This window comes from Syngnathus leptorhynchus, chromosome 6 (genome assembly GCF_054491065.1).
Source record: "Syngnathus leptorhynchus isolate UIUO chromosome 6, UIUO_Slep, whole genome shotgun sequence".
Lineage (NCBI taxonomy): Eukaryota > Metazoa > Chordata > Actinopteri > Syngnathiformes > Syngnathidae > Syngnathus > Syngnathus leptorhynchus.
The window spans coordinates 15,512,563-15,531,206 of NC_141200.1; the positions used below are offsets into that span (position 1 = coordinate 15,512,563).

General features: G+C 44.4%; 1 protein-coding gene across 3 annotated transcripts in view; it reads right to left on the reverse strand.

Moving 5' to 3' along the window:
- The window catches only part of lamb1a (laminin, beta 1a), a 78,884-nt gene extending 75,755 nt beyond the window's left edge, over window positions 1-3,129 (reverse strand). Inside the window, exons 1-3 of one of the 3 annotated variants that reach the window (XM_085913926.1) lie at window positions 3,114-3,129; window positions 2,519-2,627; window positions 288-502 (exon numbers count right to left, since the gene is read on the reverse strand). In XM_085913926.1, coding sequence (XP_085770052.1) covers window positions 288-502; window positions 2,519-2,552 — 249 coding nt within the window. In that variant the 5' untranslated portion in view covers window positions 2,553-2,627; window positions 3,114-3,129. Of the gene's footprint in view, window positions 1-287; window positions 503-2,518; window positions 2,628-2,843; window positions 2,930-3,113 lie in introns of those variants that run through there. The other 2 variants (XM_085913925.1, XM_085913927.1) reach the window with 2 other exon arrangements.
- Window positions 3,130-18,644: the final 15,515 nt, after the last annotated feature.

The following is an 18,644-nucleotide window of genomic DNA, read 5'->3' on the forward strand; positions in this document are numbered from 1 at the left end:
TTGCTAATTACCTTTAACAAAACTATTGTTCCATGTTGTTATTAATAATGATTGATTAATTAGTTACTGATTTCCTGGAATAATTAGCAAACAGAAAAATGTCTAAAAATCTCTGCCAGGTTACATTTTCAAATCATTACTTCTAAAACATTCCTAGAAAGTTAGAATGTCCCAACACTGATGAGCTATTTTTAGAACAGACCTGTGGGCTAATCATGTGATGCCTGGAAGCTATCTGGTGGCAACAGGCACCACTTTGGTGACTCCTGATCCACAGATTTTATTACCTGCAGATGGCTGACAATGCAGAAGGGTTCGAGACGGTTTAGTCCACAGGTGGAGGTTGATGAAAGCTGGTGCGCTCGCCCAATAAGAAGATCTCCTGTTGCTGGATAACAGCTGCCCTTGGTGCAAACATCACTGAGCTCTGATAAGCTGATTTCATCCTGCTCTTGGCCTAATACAGGCTTGAGTTGCTGGACCAAGTCGATAACCAGTAGACCTAAGAACATAGGCTATGTTTACAAGCAGTCAATAATCCTTTTAAAACCTGAATATTGGCATTATTCAGGTTCTTAAAAAAATGCCCTTATTCGGGTTTATAAGATCACTGGGTTACCTATTTTCTAACCCGAATATTTCAGAATGTTTATGTTATCGAATTATGTTCATCTTAAGAAGTATTGATTCGTCTTCTGCGCATGTTCTTTCTCCATCTGCAAGAAATCTTTTGTGTTTGTATAGCAGGAAGTACTTCCACGTACATATGTTTGCGTCATGGTATCTGCCGTGGTTCAATCGGGGTATTTAAATGTGCAAGTAGCTCTGTCTTTTGAGCCATATAAACGCGGTATTCCGAATGTTTCAGTTATTGGAATTTTGACCGTAACCCAAATATTGAAGGCATGTAAAGATTGGTCTCTCCACCAAAAAGAATTATAATGATTTGCTCTTGTAGCTGTGGCTAGAAATGCCGGTTCCAACATTCAGAATATCTCCTTGACACGCCCAAACAGACAGTCAATCAAACATTTAAGTATCCTAATTGGAACGGTGTCACACACAGCCATCATGACGTAAAGAAATGTGATTTCTGTTTATTTTCTACTGTTAACAAAACACATTATAGCCATGTCACTCACCACCACCGGAATAAAATAGTCTGTTTCCCCCTCACTCCAAAAGTGTGCTTTTAATTTTGTGAATGGGAAGCATTTTGAAATGATTCGTGATGATGATAAAGGGCTACATAAATAATTGTACTTAACTTTTAGGCCGCATCTCTAAGCTTTGCCATGACTGTTTAGATTTGCTTGTGTGAGATGTGCACCAGACGTGCAGACAGTGCATTCACATGGCTTTTAAATAGAGACTTACAGATATATCAGGCCGATATTTGCTTTTTTTACTTTTATTTCATCGGCCGATATAGCTCTGCCATGACTCTTCACAGTTGCTCGTGTGAGTTGCGCACCAGACATACAGACAGTGCATTTACATGGCTTTTAAATAGAGACTGACAGATATGTCAGGCCGATATCTGTGTTCATCCATCCATCCATTTTCTGAACCGCTTTGTCCCCATGGGGGTCGCAGGCGTGCTAGAGCCTATCCCAGCCGTCATCGGGCAGTAGGCGGGGGACACCCTGAACCGGTTGCCAGCCAATCGCAGGGCACACAGAGATGAACAACCTCCCGCACTCGCACTCACACCTAGGGACAATTTAGAGTCTTCAATCGGCCTACCATGCATGTCTTTGGGATGTGGGAGGAAACCGGAGTGCCCGGAGAAAACCCACGCGGACACGGGGAGAACATGCAAACTCCACACAGGGAGGGCCGGAAGTGGAATTGAACCCGCACCTTCCTAACTGTGAGGCGGACGTGCTACCCAGTGTTCTACCGAGCCGCCCTATCCGTGTTCAGTAGCACTGATTTAAAGTTAGGCATGTCAGCGGGGTAGTCCTCTGTAATTGTTGTGGTGGAACATGGTGTTGCCAACTGCCTTAGTGAACGACCCTAAGCCAAAACTTGTGGAATACTCATCAATAGTCCTGGAAGAAAGGTATGGCTTACATTCTGAAATGTGGGCAAATGGTCTCTTCCAGTGGGAGGGAGGGAGGGAGGGAGGGAGGGAGTAATGTGAAATAATGTAAAATGTAAAAAAATGTAAAGTTGATTAAATAAATAATAAAGTTGAGGCAGAAGGGAGGGGGGGGGGGTATTCGCAAATACAGTAAATGCTCTCTTTGTTACACTTGCATTTGTGGCTTTGTGTTGCATAAAATTCTTCACAATTGTCATTTAACACACTTATATTAACATGCCAATTGTAATTCTACTACCCAAATAATAAAATACAAATTGACAATGATGTTTACAGTTACGGTCGTCATAATTTTGAAAACGTTAAAACCAGCAACACATTTTACGTCCTAAGCACGCAATTAGGATAACAATTTTAGAGTGGCTGGTTCCTTAGGAATAGATCAACAAAAATATTCTTAAAGTTTCTTACCAAGAAGCAGCACGAGTTGAACACGAAGCATCATCTTCTTCTCCCAGACGACAACACCAAACTTCCAACCTCCCAAGTCCGATCAGACCTGAACTCCCCCTCACCGTCCCTGCCCACATAAAAGTCAATATACGCCCGACAAACACATATCCGTTTAAAGTTTTCAGAATAAATTACACTGTCAAATAGTCTGTGAAAACTCCAACGTGTCGCCCTGTCATGGTTTTCATATCTACTTTGAATATAATTGCAGTAGACTGAAAACACAACTGTATATTTGTGCAAAATCAAAGGCTCTTCTTTAAGCGGCACCGCTGCTACTCACTGCTTCCCTCTCCCCAGGGGATGGATCAAAATCACACGGGGATAGGTTAAATGCAGAGGACACATTTCACCACACCCAGATGTGTGTATGACAATCACTGGGACTTCAACTGAACTTAATCGTTTTGAATTGAGGCGGGAGTACAGAAATGCAAAAGATGAACTAAATATACGATGTGTCGTAGACTAAAACAGTTACTTGATTTGATTTACTTCCAAAGATTTTTCAAAAACAGTCAGACGATTATCTTAAATTTTAAATACGTCGTACCAATATGAGTACATGGCGTTTCTTAGCATTTCCCCTTCAATTGTGCTCACTTTACCACTGCGTTCAGTCGGGCGACCCCATCGCTCACTTTTTGGAATATGTAACATATTTTGCTTTAATCTAATAATGGCATGACAAGTCGACTTTCTGTGTAATTCTGTGTAAATGAATTGTTTGATCCTTTTAATTTAATGTGTTGCGTATTTGCACTTCATCTTGCACTTAACTAAATCATGTTTTGACAATTTTGTGTCATGTTACTTTAATCACGTTTCAATACACACACACACACACTGATTAAATTACTAATATCAGCAAAGTTCTAAGACAAATGCTGCCTACGTTTTCAATCTAATGCTTTCTTGTTGCTTGGTTTTGCAAGGTACTGACAATCATGTAGATTGCTGCGCCACAAATCGTGACTATAATGCTCTTATATGCAATTGTTGCACCAGTGTTCAATTTACGAAAAACAAAAATCAGCAATGTTTTCACCTGATATGGGATCAATTTTTATGTTATTTTTTAGTTGTGTTTATTTTACAATTCAGTTCCTATCACCCCCACATTCCTCAATGCCTCGACTCCCAGCCCCACAGTAAAACCTCAGTAATCTCACCTGCGAGAACAAAGGAAGAGTGTTGTCTGGGTGGGGGATGTTTGAGAATGTGACCCCCCACCTGAACATCTGAAGACTCATTCAATAGACCCGCTGCCTTGCTGTGTAGTTGGTAATTATAATGACTCTCAACCTGTAGTGACCTGCAGAGTGGCTCTTTAAAAGTAGAGCAACATTCTGTTTGCAAACTAGCATAGGGAACACAGTGAAAAACAACATGATAAAGCGTTTTAGTACTAAATGTTCATAGTCCATATATAGTGTTGTTGGATTTGGTCCACAATTTGGAAAGCGCGCTATCAGTGCCTCTCGGCAAAAGTCAGAGCCAATCATCTGTTATCCAATTTACTCACTGCGTGTTCGTTTTCTTTTTCAGTTCTAGGAAACGACTAAGACACGAAACAAAATTAGACTTACACAGGTTGTTTGAGTTCAATCACAATTCTTGTTAAGAAAGCTCTGTTTTCAGGAAACTACTGTAATTTTCGGACTATAAATCACATTTTTTTTCTTAGTTTGGGTGGGGGGGCGACTTATACTGAGAAGCGACTGTTGCGTGTTGTGCGGGACGTCCGTTGTTGAGCCAGGAAAGCAAAGGTGTGGAGTTTAGAGTTGGTTCTTTATTGGCAAGATCTTGGGTTGTTTAATGGCGGCCAATACACAAGGCACGGCAGCAGATGAAACAACAACTTCTGTCTCCAGGTCAGCTTGTTTTATACTGTCCGGAAAGGCGGGAACTTGTCACATGACCATTTCATACCTGGGGCCGGAACTTGTCACATGACCAGTTTGTACCTGAGTGTGGGGGGCGACTCCCCCCAGTGTGTGCGTGTGTGTTGTATTCGTGTTCTGATTGAGCAGTTATGTTTGCATGAAAAGATAAAATAATTGTACATATATGAGCATCATATATGTTTCATATATGTTTGTTTTTGCAGAGATCCAGACCACTCCAACATTCGTTGGAGTGGTCTGGATCTCTGCAAAAACAGAGATTGTCCACCCTAATAGAACATGTCCACATTGCCGTTGCTCCCTCTTCAATCCCCCTTTTGACCTCGAAAGAGGTCAACAAAAAACAGCACAAAAAAACAACACTAAAGGTAAATGATAGGGGACATGTAAGATCGTGTGTTAGGGATGTTCTAACTCTAACTTATTTTGCAAGAACCACACAGAGAGACAGTATGCCCTTTGAACACTTGCAAGTGGAGAATTTGTTCGTTACTGTAGATACAGCAATGTCCGAACAAAGTCTGCCGTTGAAGTCATGCAAGAGAGTCTTTATTGAGAGAAGAAGGGTGGGGGTGAGAGTCAGCCAAGGTGGGGGTGACATTTGACATGTGTAGTGGGCACCTCAGCAAATGATTAACCACTTGGGAGGGTCCCAGTTTATCGCTCCACAAGGCCGTGGACATAAATTCTAGTGGAGCAAAACAAGGACGCCTCCACACCACCTGGAGAGCTTCAACAACTGAATGGTTCAACTGTTCAGAATCACGGGAAGGTAAAAGGTTCAAACAAAGTTCATCATTCTAGTCTACATCCCAACATAATCATACGATCAAGATAGTTTATAAACCCTAACATATCCCTCCTGTTTATCATATGATTATGCCCACCCCGATCAATAAAACATAAGTAAGAAAATATAATGAAGAAAAATAACAATAAAATAAAAACACAGAAACAGCACATCATTGTACCCATCACTTGCGAAGCATTTTCGATGGTCAAATCATTAAGTTTCTGTAAAACATGCTCGGCTAAACATCATCTACGCAATCTACATAGATCAATTTTAGTGTGTGAGTGAAAAACCTGCGGCAAGATGTTATAATGCAGGAAAAGTCTCACACGGTCCCTCTGCCTTAGGCGACCATAATGTTATCAATAACAACAGTCAAGACAAAAACTGCTCGTGTTTGTTCAGCCGTCATAGTCATCACATTTGACATGTCTGATATGTTGTATTTGCACTTGTGCTATGGTAGAGGACAAAAGTCTTGATACAGCAGACTTCAAACACGGGATAACACAAGTTGTAAATAAGCATATCAACACAAGCACAAAAAGCACAGGAGCCACAAATTTCAACAGCAGTTGCCACCAGTTGCCAGAGAATAGCCACGAAAGGAAATCCCATTGGTGTGGGACTTTGTCTTTTGACATGGCCTGCTGTAAGTTCTTCAGTGAATTCATGGCGTCGTTGATGTGCGTGTCATTTTCTCCTGGTATGTATGTGCAACAGGAGGTCCCAATAATGTGGCACACACCACCTTGCGCTGCAGTCATCAAGTCCAGAACCATCCTGTTTTGTAAGACCATTAGCCTAATAGCCTCAATCTCTCTGTTTTGACCATCATTGACCTGCAGCGAGAGATTCACAAACGATTGGAAACGATAGTTCAGTGTCTCGATGTAGAGTGCTTGTTTTCCAACTCCGATCCAAGGAAAAAGCGCATGAACAACTTTGTCTCAGACGGACCATATTTTATGATCATCTGGCACGTTCGCACCCCAGACAGGGTCATGAGGGTCAAAGGTTGCAACAGCCCTGCGTCGACGTCCAGAAGAGTTGTGTGCTGTCGTCAGCTGATGGTGTTGTATCCTGTAAGTGTGGTCTGTCACCCACACTGGAGCACACACTCCTGTCCAGTTGGCGGGCAGCATCGGATAAACCTTGTGACCACAAAGCCACCAGCCATTCTGTATGAAGTAGGTCCCGTTAGATGGCGCAGCCATATCGGTGGGAGATCCCTCACCACTTGAAATGGCTCTCTTATCCTGACACTCAGCGATGATGTCCAAAGCTCCCATCCAGTTTCCTCCTGGAGAGCAGTCGTCGTTGATGCATTTGTGGGTCTCGTTTCCTTGGATGTAACATGTGTAGTTCACTCCAGCTGGTCTCTCTGTGTAGGCCACTTGCGGCAATGTTCGTCTTTTAACAGTCACATTGAGATTTGTCCAGAAAAGCTGATCACAGGTACCGTCTGCAAGTCCAGGGCGGAAAGGGTCGGCATCACTGACTGTGACAGCACGGTGTTGATATCCAATTCCTCCTATGGATGCCATACATTTTGCTTCAGTGACATTGATTGCTCTCGCCTCCAAGTGAACTTGCGTGGAGGAAGGAGGGAGTTTGGAACACACATAGCATCCCTCCTGTGTGTGAGCTCTCACACTGAACTTCACATATCGGTACCAAGCGTTGGTTTCGTATGGGTTTCTGGGGTCCCATGACCAGTCCTCGAAATTCTCATCATGTGACCATCTTCTTCCACGAATGACACTGTCCATTGGTCCATTCAGATGAGCCCACAAACCATAGCACACTCCAACCACAGCGCAGCATAGAATCCACCTGGCATATGGAATTCCGTTGCTACTAGGATGGCAGAGACACCGGGACATCTCCTCGCCTAGCGGAGTGGGGATCGCTGAATTCTTCACCGACGTTGAGACGTTCCACCCTAAACGATGAAACTCCTTTGAAGTCGGCCTTCCCCACCACTCCGAATGAGGGGTCCAGCACTCTCTGCAACTTGCAGTGGCTGAGGTGAATCCAGCTGGGCCGTTCAGCAATCTTTACTGCAGTGGGGGTAGTCAGCAAGACTTGGAATGGTCCCTCCCACCGCGGGCTGGCCCAGTTCTTTCTTTTGATGACCTTGATGTAGACCCAGTCTCCTGGCTTAATGAGGTTATCAACCTGTGGGGAGAGAAGACCAGGCGGCAGTAAATTTGCATTTAACACATCTTTCATTTTGAGTGTTCTGATCATGTAATCTGCCAAGGTCTGTTCTTCATCTGCTTTTTGCAAATCTGCAGGGAACACAGGTAGTCTATATGGTCTCCCATGTATAATTTCAAAAGGCGTTAGCCCTTCTGAATTGGGGGTGATTCTCATATAGAGTTTCACCAAGTCTAGGCACTCTGGCCAGGCTCTGCCTGTTGATTCCATGCATTTTTTCAACCTGCTTTTGATAGTAGCGTTTGCTCGTTCAACCAGGCCTGCACTGGATGGGTGCCAAGCACAGTGGTTTTTTAACGTTATCCCAAGGTGTACAGCCATGTTTTGTACAACTTGGTTCACAAAGTGTGGACCATTGTCACTGTAAATGATCTGTGGGATGCCATGAACCGGTATGACGGTTTTGCAAATGGCTTTTGCCACTGTTAAGGCATCTGCTCGTTTAGATGGAACTATTTCAACCCATTTGGAAAATGCATCAATCATCACTAGGCAGTATTTGTGAGGTCCACTTTGTGTGAGTTCAATAAAATCCATGTGCATGATTTGGAATGGGTAAGACGGTTTTGGAAAGGAGCCTCTCTTAGGTCTCATGTTTCCTTGTGGATTATGTTTCACACAAACAGGACATGCTTTACAAAATTTTTTTAAGTAAGCATCTAAACCAAAGGTAGTGAATTGTTGATGTATGATGGACCTCATCCCTCCCTTACGACACATGGCAAGGCCCATGTGTCGCAATTGCTGCTGCCTTAAAAAGTGATTTTGGTAAAACAGGTTTGTCATTGATGCGGTGGATATTATCTGTATCCACAACTGCACCTTTTGTCGCCCACATTCGTTTTTCCACCATTGGAGCATTGCCCTGCATGTCTGTCAGTATAGTTTTATCTATGAGTTGGGTGTCCTCTGAATCTATTAAAAAAATTTCATGGCCATGTTTCCCTGCTGCTGCTTCCTTAGCAATTTTGTCTGCAAATCTGTTTCCATTTGAGACTTCATCTGTGCCTGTGGTGTGAGCAGCACATTTACACACAGCAAGTTTAGCAGGTAAACGGATGGCCTGCAACAAGTCTTTCAACAAGGAGGCATGGGTAACCGGCTTACCGGTTGATGTTGTCATCCCCCTGCGCTCCCATTGTTTTGCAAAATAGAACAGAGTAGAAAACGCATACTGACTGTTTGTGTATACAGTGACTTCCTTATCTCTTGCTAATTGACAAGCTCTTGTCAGTGCAATCAGCTCAGCAGCTTGCGCTGACCGATTGCATGGAAGCTTCTCTGCTTCAATAATCCGGTTTGGCAACTTCACAATTGCATAACCACTTTGATTGTTCCCTTTAGGATCCTTTGAACATGATCCATCCACAAACCACTTTTCCCCTTTATCAAGTGGAGTGTCACTTAAATCTTGTCTAGGTAGCTGTAGATGTTCTGTAGCATCTAAACAATTATGTGGGGTTCCATCCTCTGGCAATGGGATCAATGTTGCTGGATTTAGGACTGTGCACCTTTTTATCATAATATGCGGTTGTGACAGAAGTGTAGCAGTGTAGGATAGGTGTCTGGCGGGTGACAAAAAGTTCATTTTGCTTTGCAGTAGCAACACATCTACAGCATGTGGAACCAACAAGTCCATTTTGTGGAAAAGGACCACATCTGCGGATAGTGTCACTGCAAGCGCTGCTGCGCATACTGCTTGGACACAGTCTGGTAACGATTGAGCCACTGGATCCAATTTTTTTGAATAAAATGCAATTGGTCTTAGTTTACTGCCATGACTCTGCAGCAACACTGAGGTCATAAAACCATTCCTGCAGTCTACCGTTTGCACAAACGTTTTATTGTAGTCTGGTAAGATAAGGGTTGTAGTTTCCATCAAAGCCTGTTTCAGTACTACAAAAGCATCCTCCGCTACTGGTGTCCATATTATTTTTTCTGTCATTGCCATGGGGACTCCATGCACAATATTCAGCAATGGTTGCGTCTTTTCTGCATAATGTGGGATCCATGCTCTGCAGTAATTGCAGAGCCCCAAAAATGACATCATTTGTTTTTTTGTCTCAGGTTTTGGTGCATCTGCAAGGATTTGTTTTCTGGTTTTTTGTATCTGTCTTCCAGCAGCTGACAACGTGTGACCTAAATAGTTCACCTCCTGTTTGACCCATTGTAGTTTATTTTTGCTTACTTTATTCCCTGCTTTACAGAGATAGTGTAACAAAGCTAAGGAGTCTTCCTTGCAAGCAGCTTCAGTTTCAGAGGCTATCAAGAGATCATCTACATAGACTAGAATTTGGCTTTTGTTTGAAATTTGAAAATCAGCCAAACATGCCATGATAGCTTGAGTGAATATAGTTGGACTATCAGCAAATCCCTGCGGCAATCTGGTGTACGTATAACTTTGTCCTTTAAAGGTAAACGCAAACCAAAACTGTGAGTCTGGGTGGATTGGCACTGAGAAAAATGCATTGCTAAGATCAATCACTGTGAAAAACTTCTGGTTAGGTTTCAAAGTGTTCAGAAGTGTGTGCGGGTCAGGCACATTAGGTGCTCTTGTTTGTATTGCCTCATTTACTGCTCGTAAATCTTGTATCATTCGCCAATCAATCTTGTTGGCCTTTCGGACTGGAAAAATAGGAGTGTTGCAAGGAGAATCTGAGCACTTCCTAATAATCCCTCCTGACAAAAGATCATTTATGACAGGGGCAATCCCATTCATTGCCTCCTGTTTTAAAGGATATTGCTTAACTCTTGGACGCCACTCTGATCTTGGTTTGATCTGTACTGGGGGAATGGACTTTAAAAGTCCTACATCAGATGGGTCCTTTGTCCATAGCTCTTCAGGAAGCTCAGCCAATTCCCTCTCCTCCATCTCAGTCAAACAAACATTAACTAGTCAGGGAAGCGCATAAGCGCATGCCCTTCCATGAGCCACTGTTTGCTTCCACATGTCACAACTGGTACTGTAGCTCCACCCATCACCTTTGTCCTCATAATCAGTGATAGATTCGGCAAGTTTAATTCGGCAACCCACATCTGCCCATGTTATACTGTGAGGTTTAAACAATGAAATGTGGGGTACAGCCGACAACTTGTATTTGTCTTTCTGAGGAGCGGGCAGGAGCACAGCAGCAGCTGCAAATGACCTGCGATCAGTGTACAGAGCAGTGATTGTTAATGTTACTTCTGTGTCACTGAGAAAACTTTCAATATATTCATCTTGTGGATCAGTGAGAATATTCATGGTGACATGTAATTGATTACAAGACGTTTCTGATTCAGGTCGTGACAATTGCTTTCGGGCTTCACTCAGTAAACAGTTTGGTAGCTTGGGATTCTGTTCAACAGAGATGTCATACGAACAGCAAATTTGTTCACCTGCTTGTGCAGCGTATAAATCAACATCTCTCACTCTACATGCTCGCATGCCACCCTTTACTGGAATTATTGCAATTCCCAATCTAGTCATCAGATCTCGACCCAGCAGGTTTATGGGGCATTTTGGGGATAGGACAATCGAGACTGAAGCCATGTTTCCAGTTTCATCATCCCTTACTTCAACTGGGTTGGAGATACTCTCCTTGTGTACCTGCCCATCAGCAGATTTCACCCAAATAGTATTTTGGGAGGCCTTTAGATTAGGGACTTTAGTTTTTATTACGGTTTTACAAGCCCCGGTATCACACAAAAACTCTACATCACTTCCTCCAACGTTTAAGGTAACATGTGGTTTTTCTTTTAATGTACTCAAAATGTCCCATGCTGTATGGACATCTACTATTTCTTCCTCTGTAGGATCACAAGAGGTCAAAGGGGAGGAATCTAGTCATGCTGAGAATTTGGCTTTACCTCTGCCCCTTCCTCCACCCTTTGATTGGTCTTGTTTTGCATAACGACACTCTCTTGCAAAGTGTCCTCGTTTCCCACAGTTCCAACAGTTTTCAGAATCTGATGGGGGTTTTGAATTGTATGGTGGCCTACGACCCTGTTGACCTCTTCCTCTGCCCCGTTGGGAGCCTCGGAAGAAGACTGTTTTATCTTCATCTAGGTCCTCATCATCATCGTCGAGATGAAATACATCAGAACTTTTGCCTTTTTTGATCACTTTTTCAGCATGTCTGGCCCACTGCATGGTTGTTGTAACGCTAGCAGTGTCCACTTCCACCAAGTGTTTCCTCACCCAATTGCCAATTTCAGGACGGAAACCAGTGAGGAGTGCATTTTTAAACTGTTGCTGATAAGCACTCTCAGCTGCATCATTAAATGGGATGCCACTATGCACCCTAAATTCTTTTTCAAATCTCAAGCGAAAATCATCAGTATCTTCCCCAGGCTTCTGTTTTATTCCTGCTAAATGACCATAATTCGCTCGTCTTTGAAATATATTTCGCACTCTTTGCACAAGATCATTCCATTGTGCTATATACTCCCCTCTCAACTGATTTCCCTCAACAGGATAGGGGAAAGGTCCTTGGTTATTTCTACCTGTATAATTTCCTCTAACCTTGGCCCAGTCTTTTCCCAAAGAAGACATTGCAGCTTCTCCTGCCTCATGCCCATTCAGTCTATAGGAATGTATGATTCCAGCCATGTCTTCTGCCCATTTATCTGGGTCTTCTGCAACAGGGGTAACCCCGTCAACTGCTTTTCTTGCCTCTTCCAAAGTCCATGGCCGAAAAACATATGTATGTAGAGGGTAGCCTTCCCCTACAATAGGGTTTGGCACCTGTATCATTGGGCACACATCAACATTGTCTAAAGTTTGAGAAAATCTAGCAGCATTGGTCATAGTTCTTGTTTGCACAGGACTTCTAATTACGTGACCCTGACCTTTTTTGCTATTGTATGGGGGAGGGTGCAGGTCTGTTAAACTTGGATACAAGTTTTGCACAGGAGCGGAAAGCTCTTCTTGCTCCTCTGCTTGAGCTGCGGCTGAGACAGCGCGCCTGGGCACTGTAGCCTCATTGTCTTCCGGCTTGACAAACATACTTGCGGCCTCATCACTTTTCACCTTTATATTTTTTGTCTTTTGAATTTGTTCTCTTCTCTCTTGTGAAGCTTTCAACCACACTCTAGCACATTGCAATTCTCCCTCTTTTCTTTCCTTTCTCAGTCCTTTCGTCTTCCTAGCCACACTCTCCTCCAAAGCATCAACCACTATTTTCCACACTTCAACTTTCAACTTCCCTTCTACTCCATACTTTTTCTTCCACTTTGGCATGTATTGCATACAATTAAGAAATCTACTCGCCATGTACTTCTCATCTCCTTCAAGAGCTAGAGATTTACCGTTTTTATTTCCCATCTTAACTTGGTTTTTCAGGATTTATATAAAATAAAAATTATTTCTTTGAGGATCCTCAATGCAGGTTTAAATTGACCGTTCAACAACAATTGCCTCTTAGTCAAATTATCCTACCAGTCACACACTCAACCACACAACTTAGCGCTTTTTAACTTTTAGGCCTATCCCGGATGGGTGCAAAAACCCTTCCAAACAGCTGGGAAAAAAAACGGACAAAAAAGAATCTACGCCCTTCTCCAATTAAGAAAAAGAAGCTCTGTCTCTTTTAACCCGTTCCCTCCACTGGGTCTTGGACCCAAGCTGTTCTATGGCTAGGAAAAACGTACAAAGAAAAATCTACACCCTTCTTTGAATCACAAAAAAGAAGCTCTGTGTTCCTTAGCACGTTCCTTCGACTGGGACTCCAACCCAAGCCAGATCCTGTAGCTTGGAAGAACAGACAAAGAAGAATCTACGCACCTCTTCAATGAATGAAAAGGAAGCTCTGTTTTCCCTAGTCTGTTCCTTCCACTGGGACTTAAACCCAAGCCAGATCAGCTTGGAAGAACAGACAAAGAAGAATCTACGCACCTCTTCAATGAATGAAAAGGAAGCTCTGTTTTCCTTCGTCTGTTCCTTCCACTGGGACTTAAACCCAAGCTATATACCGTGCACTTCACACAATTTTAGGGCTTTAACTTACTTGTCCCCTGGTTCGTTGCACTGCCGGATCCCGTCAATCCGCCGCTGTCAGACGAAGGCAGACCTAAGATGCTGGCCCAGCGAAGAATTCACTCCCCAGGACTTTCTTAACCAGGTCCACCTAATAGACCCTGGCCCGTCGACGGAAAGCAGCACGTCGTCCTCAGTCGGTCAGCAACGGGTATGTGGGATCCGGGTCACGGCACCAAAATGTTAGGGATGTTCTAACTCTAACTTATTTTGCAAGAACCACACAGAGAGACAGTATGCCCTTTGAACACTTGCAAGTGGAGAATTTGTTCGTTACTGTAGATACAGCAATGTCCGAACAAACTCTGCCGTTGAAGTCATGCAAGAGAGTCTTTATTGAGAGAAGAAGGGTGGGGGTGAGAGTCAGCCAAGGTGGGGGTGACATTTGACATGTGTAGTGGGCACCTCAGCAAATGATTAACCACTTGGGAGGGTCCCAATTTATCGCTCCACGAGGCCGTGGACATAAATTCTAGTGGAGCAAAACAAGGACGCCTCCACACCACCTGGAGAGCTTCAACAACTGAATGGTTCAACTGTTCAGAATCACGGGAAGGTAAAAGGTTCAAACAAAGTTCATCATTCTAGTCTACATCCCAACATAATCATACAATCAAGATAGTTTATAAACCCTAACATCGTGAAGGGTGATACATGATCAAAAACAGCAAACAATGACAGCAATAATTCTCAGTGACGGGGAGGTTTTGCCTCAATATTCCAGTTCTATTTTAGTGTGTGAGTGAAAAACCTGCGGCAAGATGTTATAATGGAGGAAAAGTCTCACACTTTCCCTGTGCGTTAGGCGACCAGAACGTTATCAATACCATCAGTTTAGGACAAAAAAATTGTTCGCGATTGTTCAGCCGTTGGGGGCTTGGCACGCCCACTGGTGGAGGGTGAGCACAATTCTCACCCCCTTTGAAGCTCTGCTCCGTCCAGGGAGAACCTGGAAAATGTCTGCTGCGCGGTCGTTGTCTTCAGTGGGCCAGGGTCGACTACCTGGCCACCAAGGGGGAAGAGGATTATTCTGCCTCTGTTTGAACTGGGGGCGGAAACGCTGTCGATGGCGGATCTGGTTCCTTGCAGGAATCCTTCAGTGGGGCGCACTCTGCTCCGTCCACTTCCGTCTCAGGACCTTCAGCCCGACCGATGGAGTTATTTAGATCTCGGCCGTCCCTTCTGGGTCCGCTGTCGTCTGTTCTGCAAACCTGGAACCAAAGAACTGGACAATAGGTTGGAGATGTGTGTGAGAGCGCTTACTGCCCTCCGAATCCGCAACCGGAAGGGTCGACGCAGGTCCCGGAAAACAGCGGCCGTTCTTATAAGGTCTAGTCAACGCAGGCTCCGTCCCCCTCCTTCTTGGGACCTTCAACCAGAACGTTGGAGTGGTCTGGACCTCGGTCCTTGCTTCCATATCCGCAGTAGTTTGCTGAGCAAATCTTTTCTGCAACCTTTGCAGTATTTTGAGATGTTTCTTCTGCTCCTCTCATCACTGTGTTGAATTCTTACATGTCCTGTTAAGACTCCAAAAACAATTACATTTGACAGAACATTGAATCTTCCATTAGGCTAAATTATTCTACTCCCCCCCTTTTGACACATTCATGTAATGTGTCAATAGAGTTGTTGGGGAGCAGACGGGATCAGCAAGGTGTCCCGGACACATTATCATACTCATCCCGGCTGGACCAGATGGTCCCGTCTCGTCCAACCACAGGAAACGGGCCTTCTCCATCGAACCATTTGTCGTCGATGGTGCCCCTGAGTAATCATCAAATCCTAGGCCATTCATATGCGCGCACACACGTACAAACTAACAGACACAAAGGCGCCCATTCATTTACCATCACAACTCAACACCTGTCCCACAACATGTAACTTCATGATGGCCGTGAGCAGGTAGACATTGAAGTCCACCGGGCCTCAGTTACAGTTGTGCACATCACATGTCCTCATTCATTCTTCCATCATTCCGGCTTAATCTCGCATGCCACCACACATTCAGCACACACCTGGAGCGGGTACGACTCCACTCCGTGCGCAGCCACAACAAGGGACGCAAGAGGGGGAGCCCAGCATTTCCATACTGATTCATCCCAGCCTGGCCGGTACTGGGACGATCAATGCTGTTGTCCCCCACCCGCGCCAACCCAGCAAATGGCTACCCGCAGAGCCCAGACCCCCGCACCTTCATCAGTTTTCCCTACAATCAAATTACAATATCAATCACCCCCCCCCCCCCCCCACACACACACACATTCCAACATCTGTGTAGACAATGGAGCAGAAAGGCACAGGTGACACACTCAGGAAGCAAACTCCAGCAGTCCTTTCACAAGCAAATTACAACGATAACTCCCCCCTTTTCTCCCCCTCCAACGTGCGTGGGGACAAAGAAAGGTGGAGATGCACAGGTGGGACACCTGGGGATCACGGCCCAGCAGTCTTTTCACAAGCAAATTGCAACAGTCACGTATCTCACATTCAAAAATCGCAGGGGATGGGGGTGGGAGGCCGCGGCCAATTGACCATACATACACATTCAAAACACGGCGGAAAACAATGCTGCCGCCACACGATCACGCAAATACATTCAAAAATCTGGCGGGGAAGCAATGCTGCCGCCACCCGAACACAAAATTATATTTAAAAAAAAAAAAATGGCGCCGCCAAACGGTCACACAAACGAGGAACCTCGTTTCCCAAAAGCTCAACCCAAACGCCGTTCCACCCAGACGAAAATCTCGAATTTGTCTCGAGACCGCAAAAACACGCCGCCAAGGAACTCGTTTATCAAGTTTCTCTCAAATAACCCAAACGCCGTTCCACAAGGCGTAAGTCTCGGATTGCGACGAGACCGCAAAAACGCGCCGCCGAGGAACTCATTTACCAAGTTTCTCTCAAATAACCCAAACGCTGTTCCACAAGGCGTAGGTCTCAGATTGCCACGAGACCGCAAAAACGCGCCGCCGAGGAACCCGTTTACCAAGTTTCTCTTAAATAACCCAAACGCCGTTCCACAAGGCGTAAGTCTCGGATTGCCACTAGACCGCAAAAACGCACCGCTGAGGAACCTGTTTACTAAGTTTCTCTTAAATAACCCAAACGCCGTTCCACAAGGCGTAAGTCTCGGATTGCCACGAGACCGCAAAAACGCGCCGCCGAGGAACTCGTTTATCAAGTTTCTCTCAAATAACCCAAATGCCGTTCCACAAGGCATAAGTCTCGTATTGCCACGAGACCGCAAAAACGCGCCGCCGAGGAACTGAGCGCCGGCCTGCGACTTCCATCCACGGAGGTGAAAGAGAGCTCTGTAGAGTAGGACCGGGCGTGCGTAAAAGCCATAAAAACGCTGTAAAAACCTTCTGTGTCACTCCAAACCATTGAATCCTTCAAACTCTTCATCCTCCGTGTCACTTACAAAGCCGGGAATGATGCCGGTAGTACGTGGGGCCCTTCGTCATCTTCGTCATCCCGTGATCGAATCTTTGTCCTTTATGTATACAACCGCCGTGCCGCTGACGTCACTTAAAATTCAAATTACAGAAATCCCTTGCTACATCGCGGTTCGTTTATCGCGATTTTCCTCTTTTTTTTTTTTTTTTTTTTTTTTTTTTTGAAAATTTGTGTAAAAATTCACATATAAGTTGCTCCTCAGAATTAGTCGCCCCCCTCCCACCCAAACTAAGAAAAAAAACTCGACTTGTAGTCTGAAAATTACGGTAATTAATTTGATCATTGTTGCCTGCTTTTTCACTACAATCCTACTTCTCTTTTCTTTTCCTTCACTTTTCTACTTTTGATTTTCTGTTGCAGGTATGTGACTGAATGTTTGGGAGGGGAAAAAAATGTGTGATGCTCTGTGGCTCTACCTGCGTTTTGCCATCTCTCAGCTGTAGGAGAGCTCAGATGATGACCATGCATATGTGGCCAAGGTTAAAACTACATTCACATAAAACCTGGAGACACGAAAGGAGAATGCCAACATTGCATATCTTAATTTGCTACTGCTTTGGACCGTAGATTCAAAGACCTCAAGTGTCTATTTAGTCAAGAAACAGTTGGTTATTTGCAGAAAAACGTGAGGGTAGAAAATACAATAACAAATAAAAAGTTACGTAAGCTTTTTGGCTGCTTCATCTGAGTCTGATTCTGAACAGAATGAGGACTCAGTGGAGAACAGTGTTCGTCAATATAGAGCAGAGCGCACCATCGGTGCACAGTCCAGTCCATTGGAGTAGTTGTCCAAACATGCAGGTTCACACAGCAGTCAGGCCTGTTATGCATAGAAGTACACCTACGACATCTGTTCCCTGTGAAATGTTGTTTTCTCTTGCTGGCCATAATGTACAGAAGAAGAGAGCTACTTTGTCACCTGGAAGTATTAAGAATATTCTATGTCTCAGCAACAGGCTTATTACAAAGACGTAAACCTGTTCTGCTTTAAATTGAGATTCACTGTGAATGTTTTATTTAACTGCAAATTTAGCCCAGCAAAGGTTCTGGCACTTTAATTTATATGACAGTTTCAATAAAAAGTGTGTCATACATTACTTTGGATTTTTGTGGATTTTGTGTATCATGCAATTAATCGTGATCAATCGCAAAGACCTAATGCAATTGATTGCAATTGATGAAGGCTGCAGGCACAGTCAAGCCCCACTCCCTTGAACTGTGAAGCGCATGTACTAACGATTGTGCCAACATGCCTCCCTATTATTATTATCAAGATCATTAATAATAATATTATAGTATAATTATAATAATAGGATACAAGCGAATGAAAGAAATGAGTTTCCTCCGCAGGGTGTCCGGGCTCTCCCTTAGAGATAAGGTGAGAAGCTCGGTCATCCGGGAGAGACTCGGAGTAGAGCCGCTGCTCCTCCACGTTGAGAGGAGCCAGATGAGGTGGCTCGGGCATCTCATCAGGATGCCCCCTGGACGCCTCCCTGGGGAGGTGTTCCGGGCATGTCCCACCGGTAGGAGAGCCCGGGGACGACCCAGGACGCGCTGGAGAGACTATGTCTCTCAGCTGGCCTGGGAACGCCTTGGGATCCCCCGGGATGAGCTGGATGTAGTGGCTGGGGAGAGGGAAGTCTGGGAGTCCCTTCTAAAGCCTCTGCCCCCGCAACCCGACCCCGG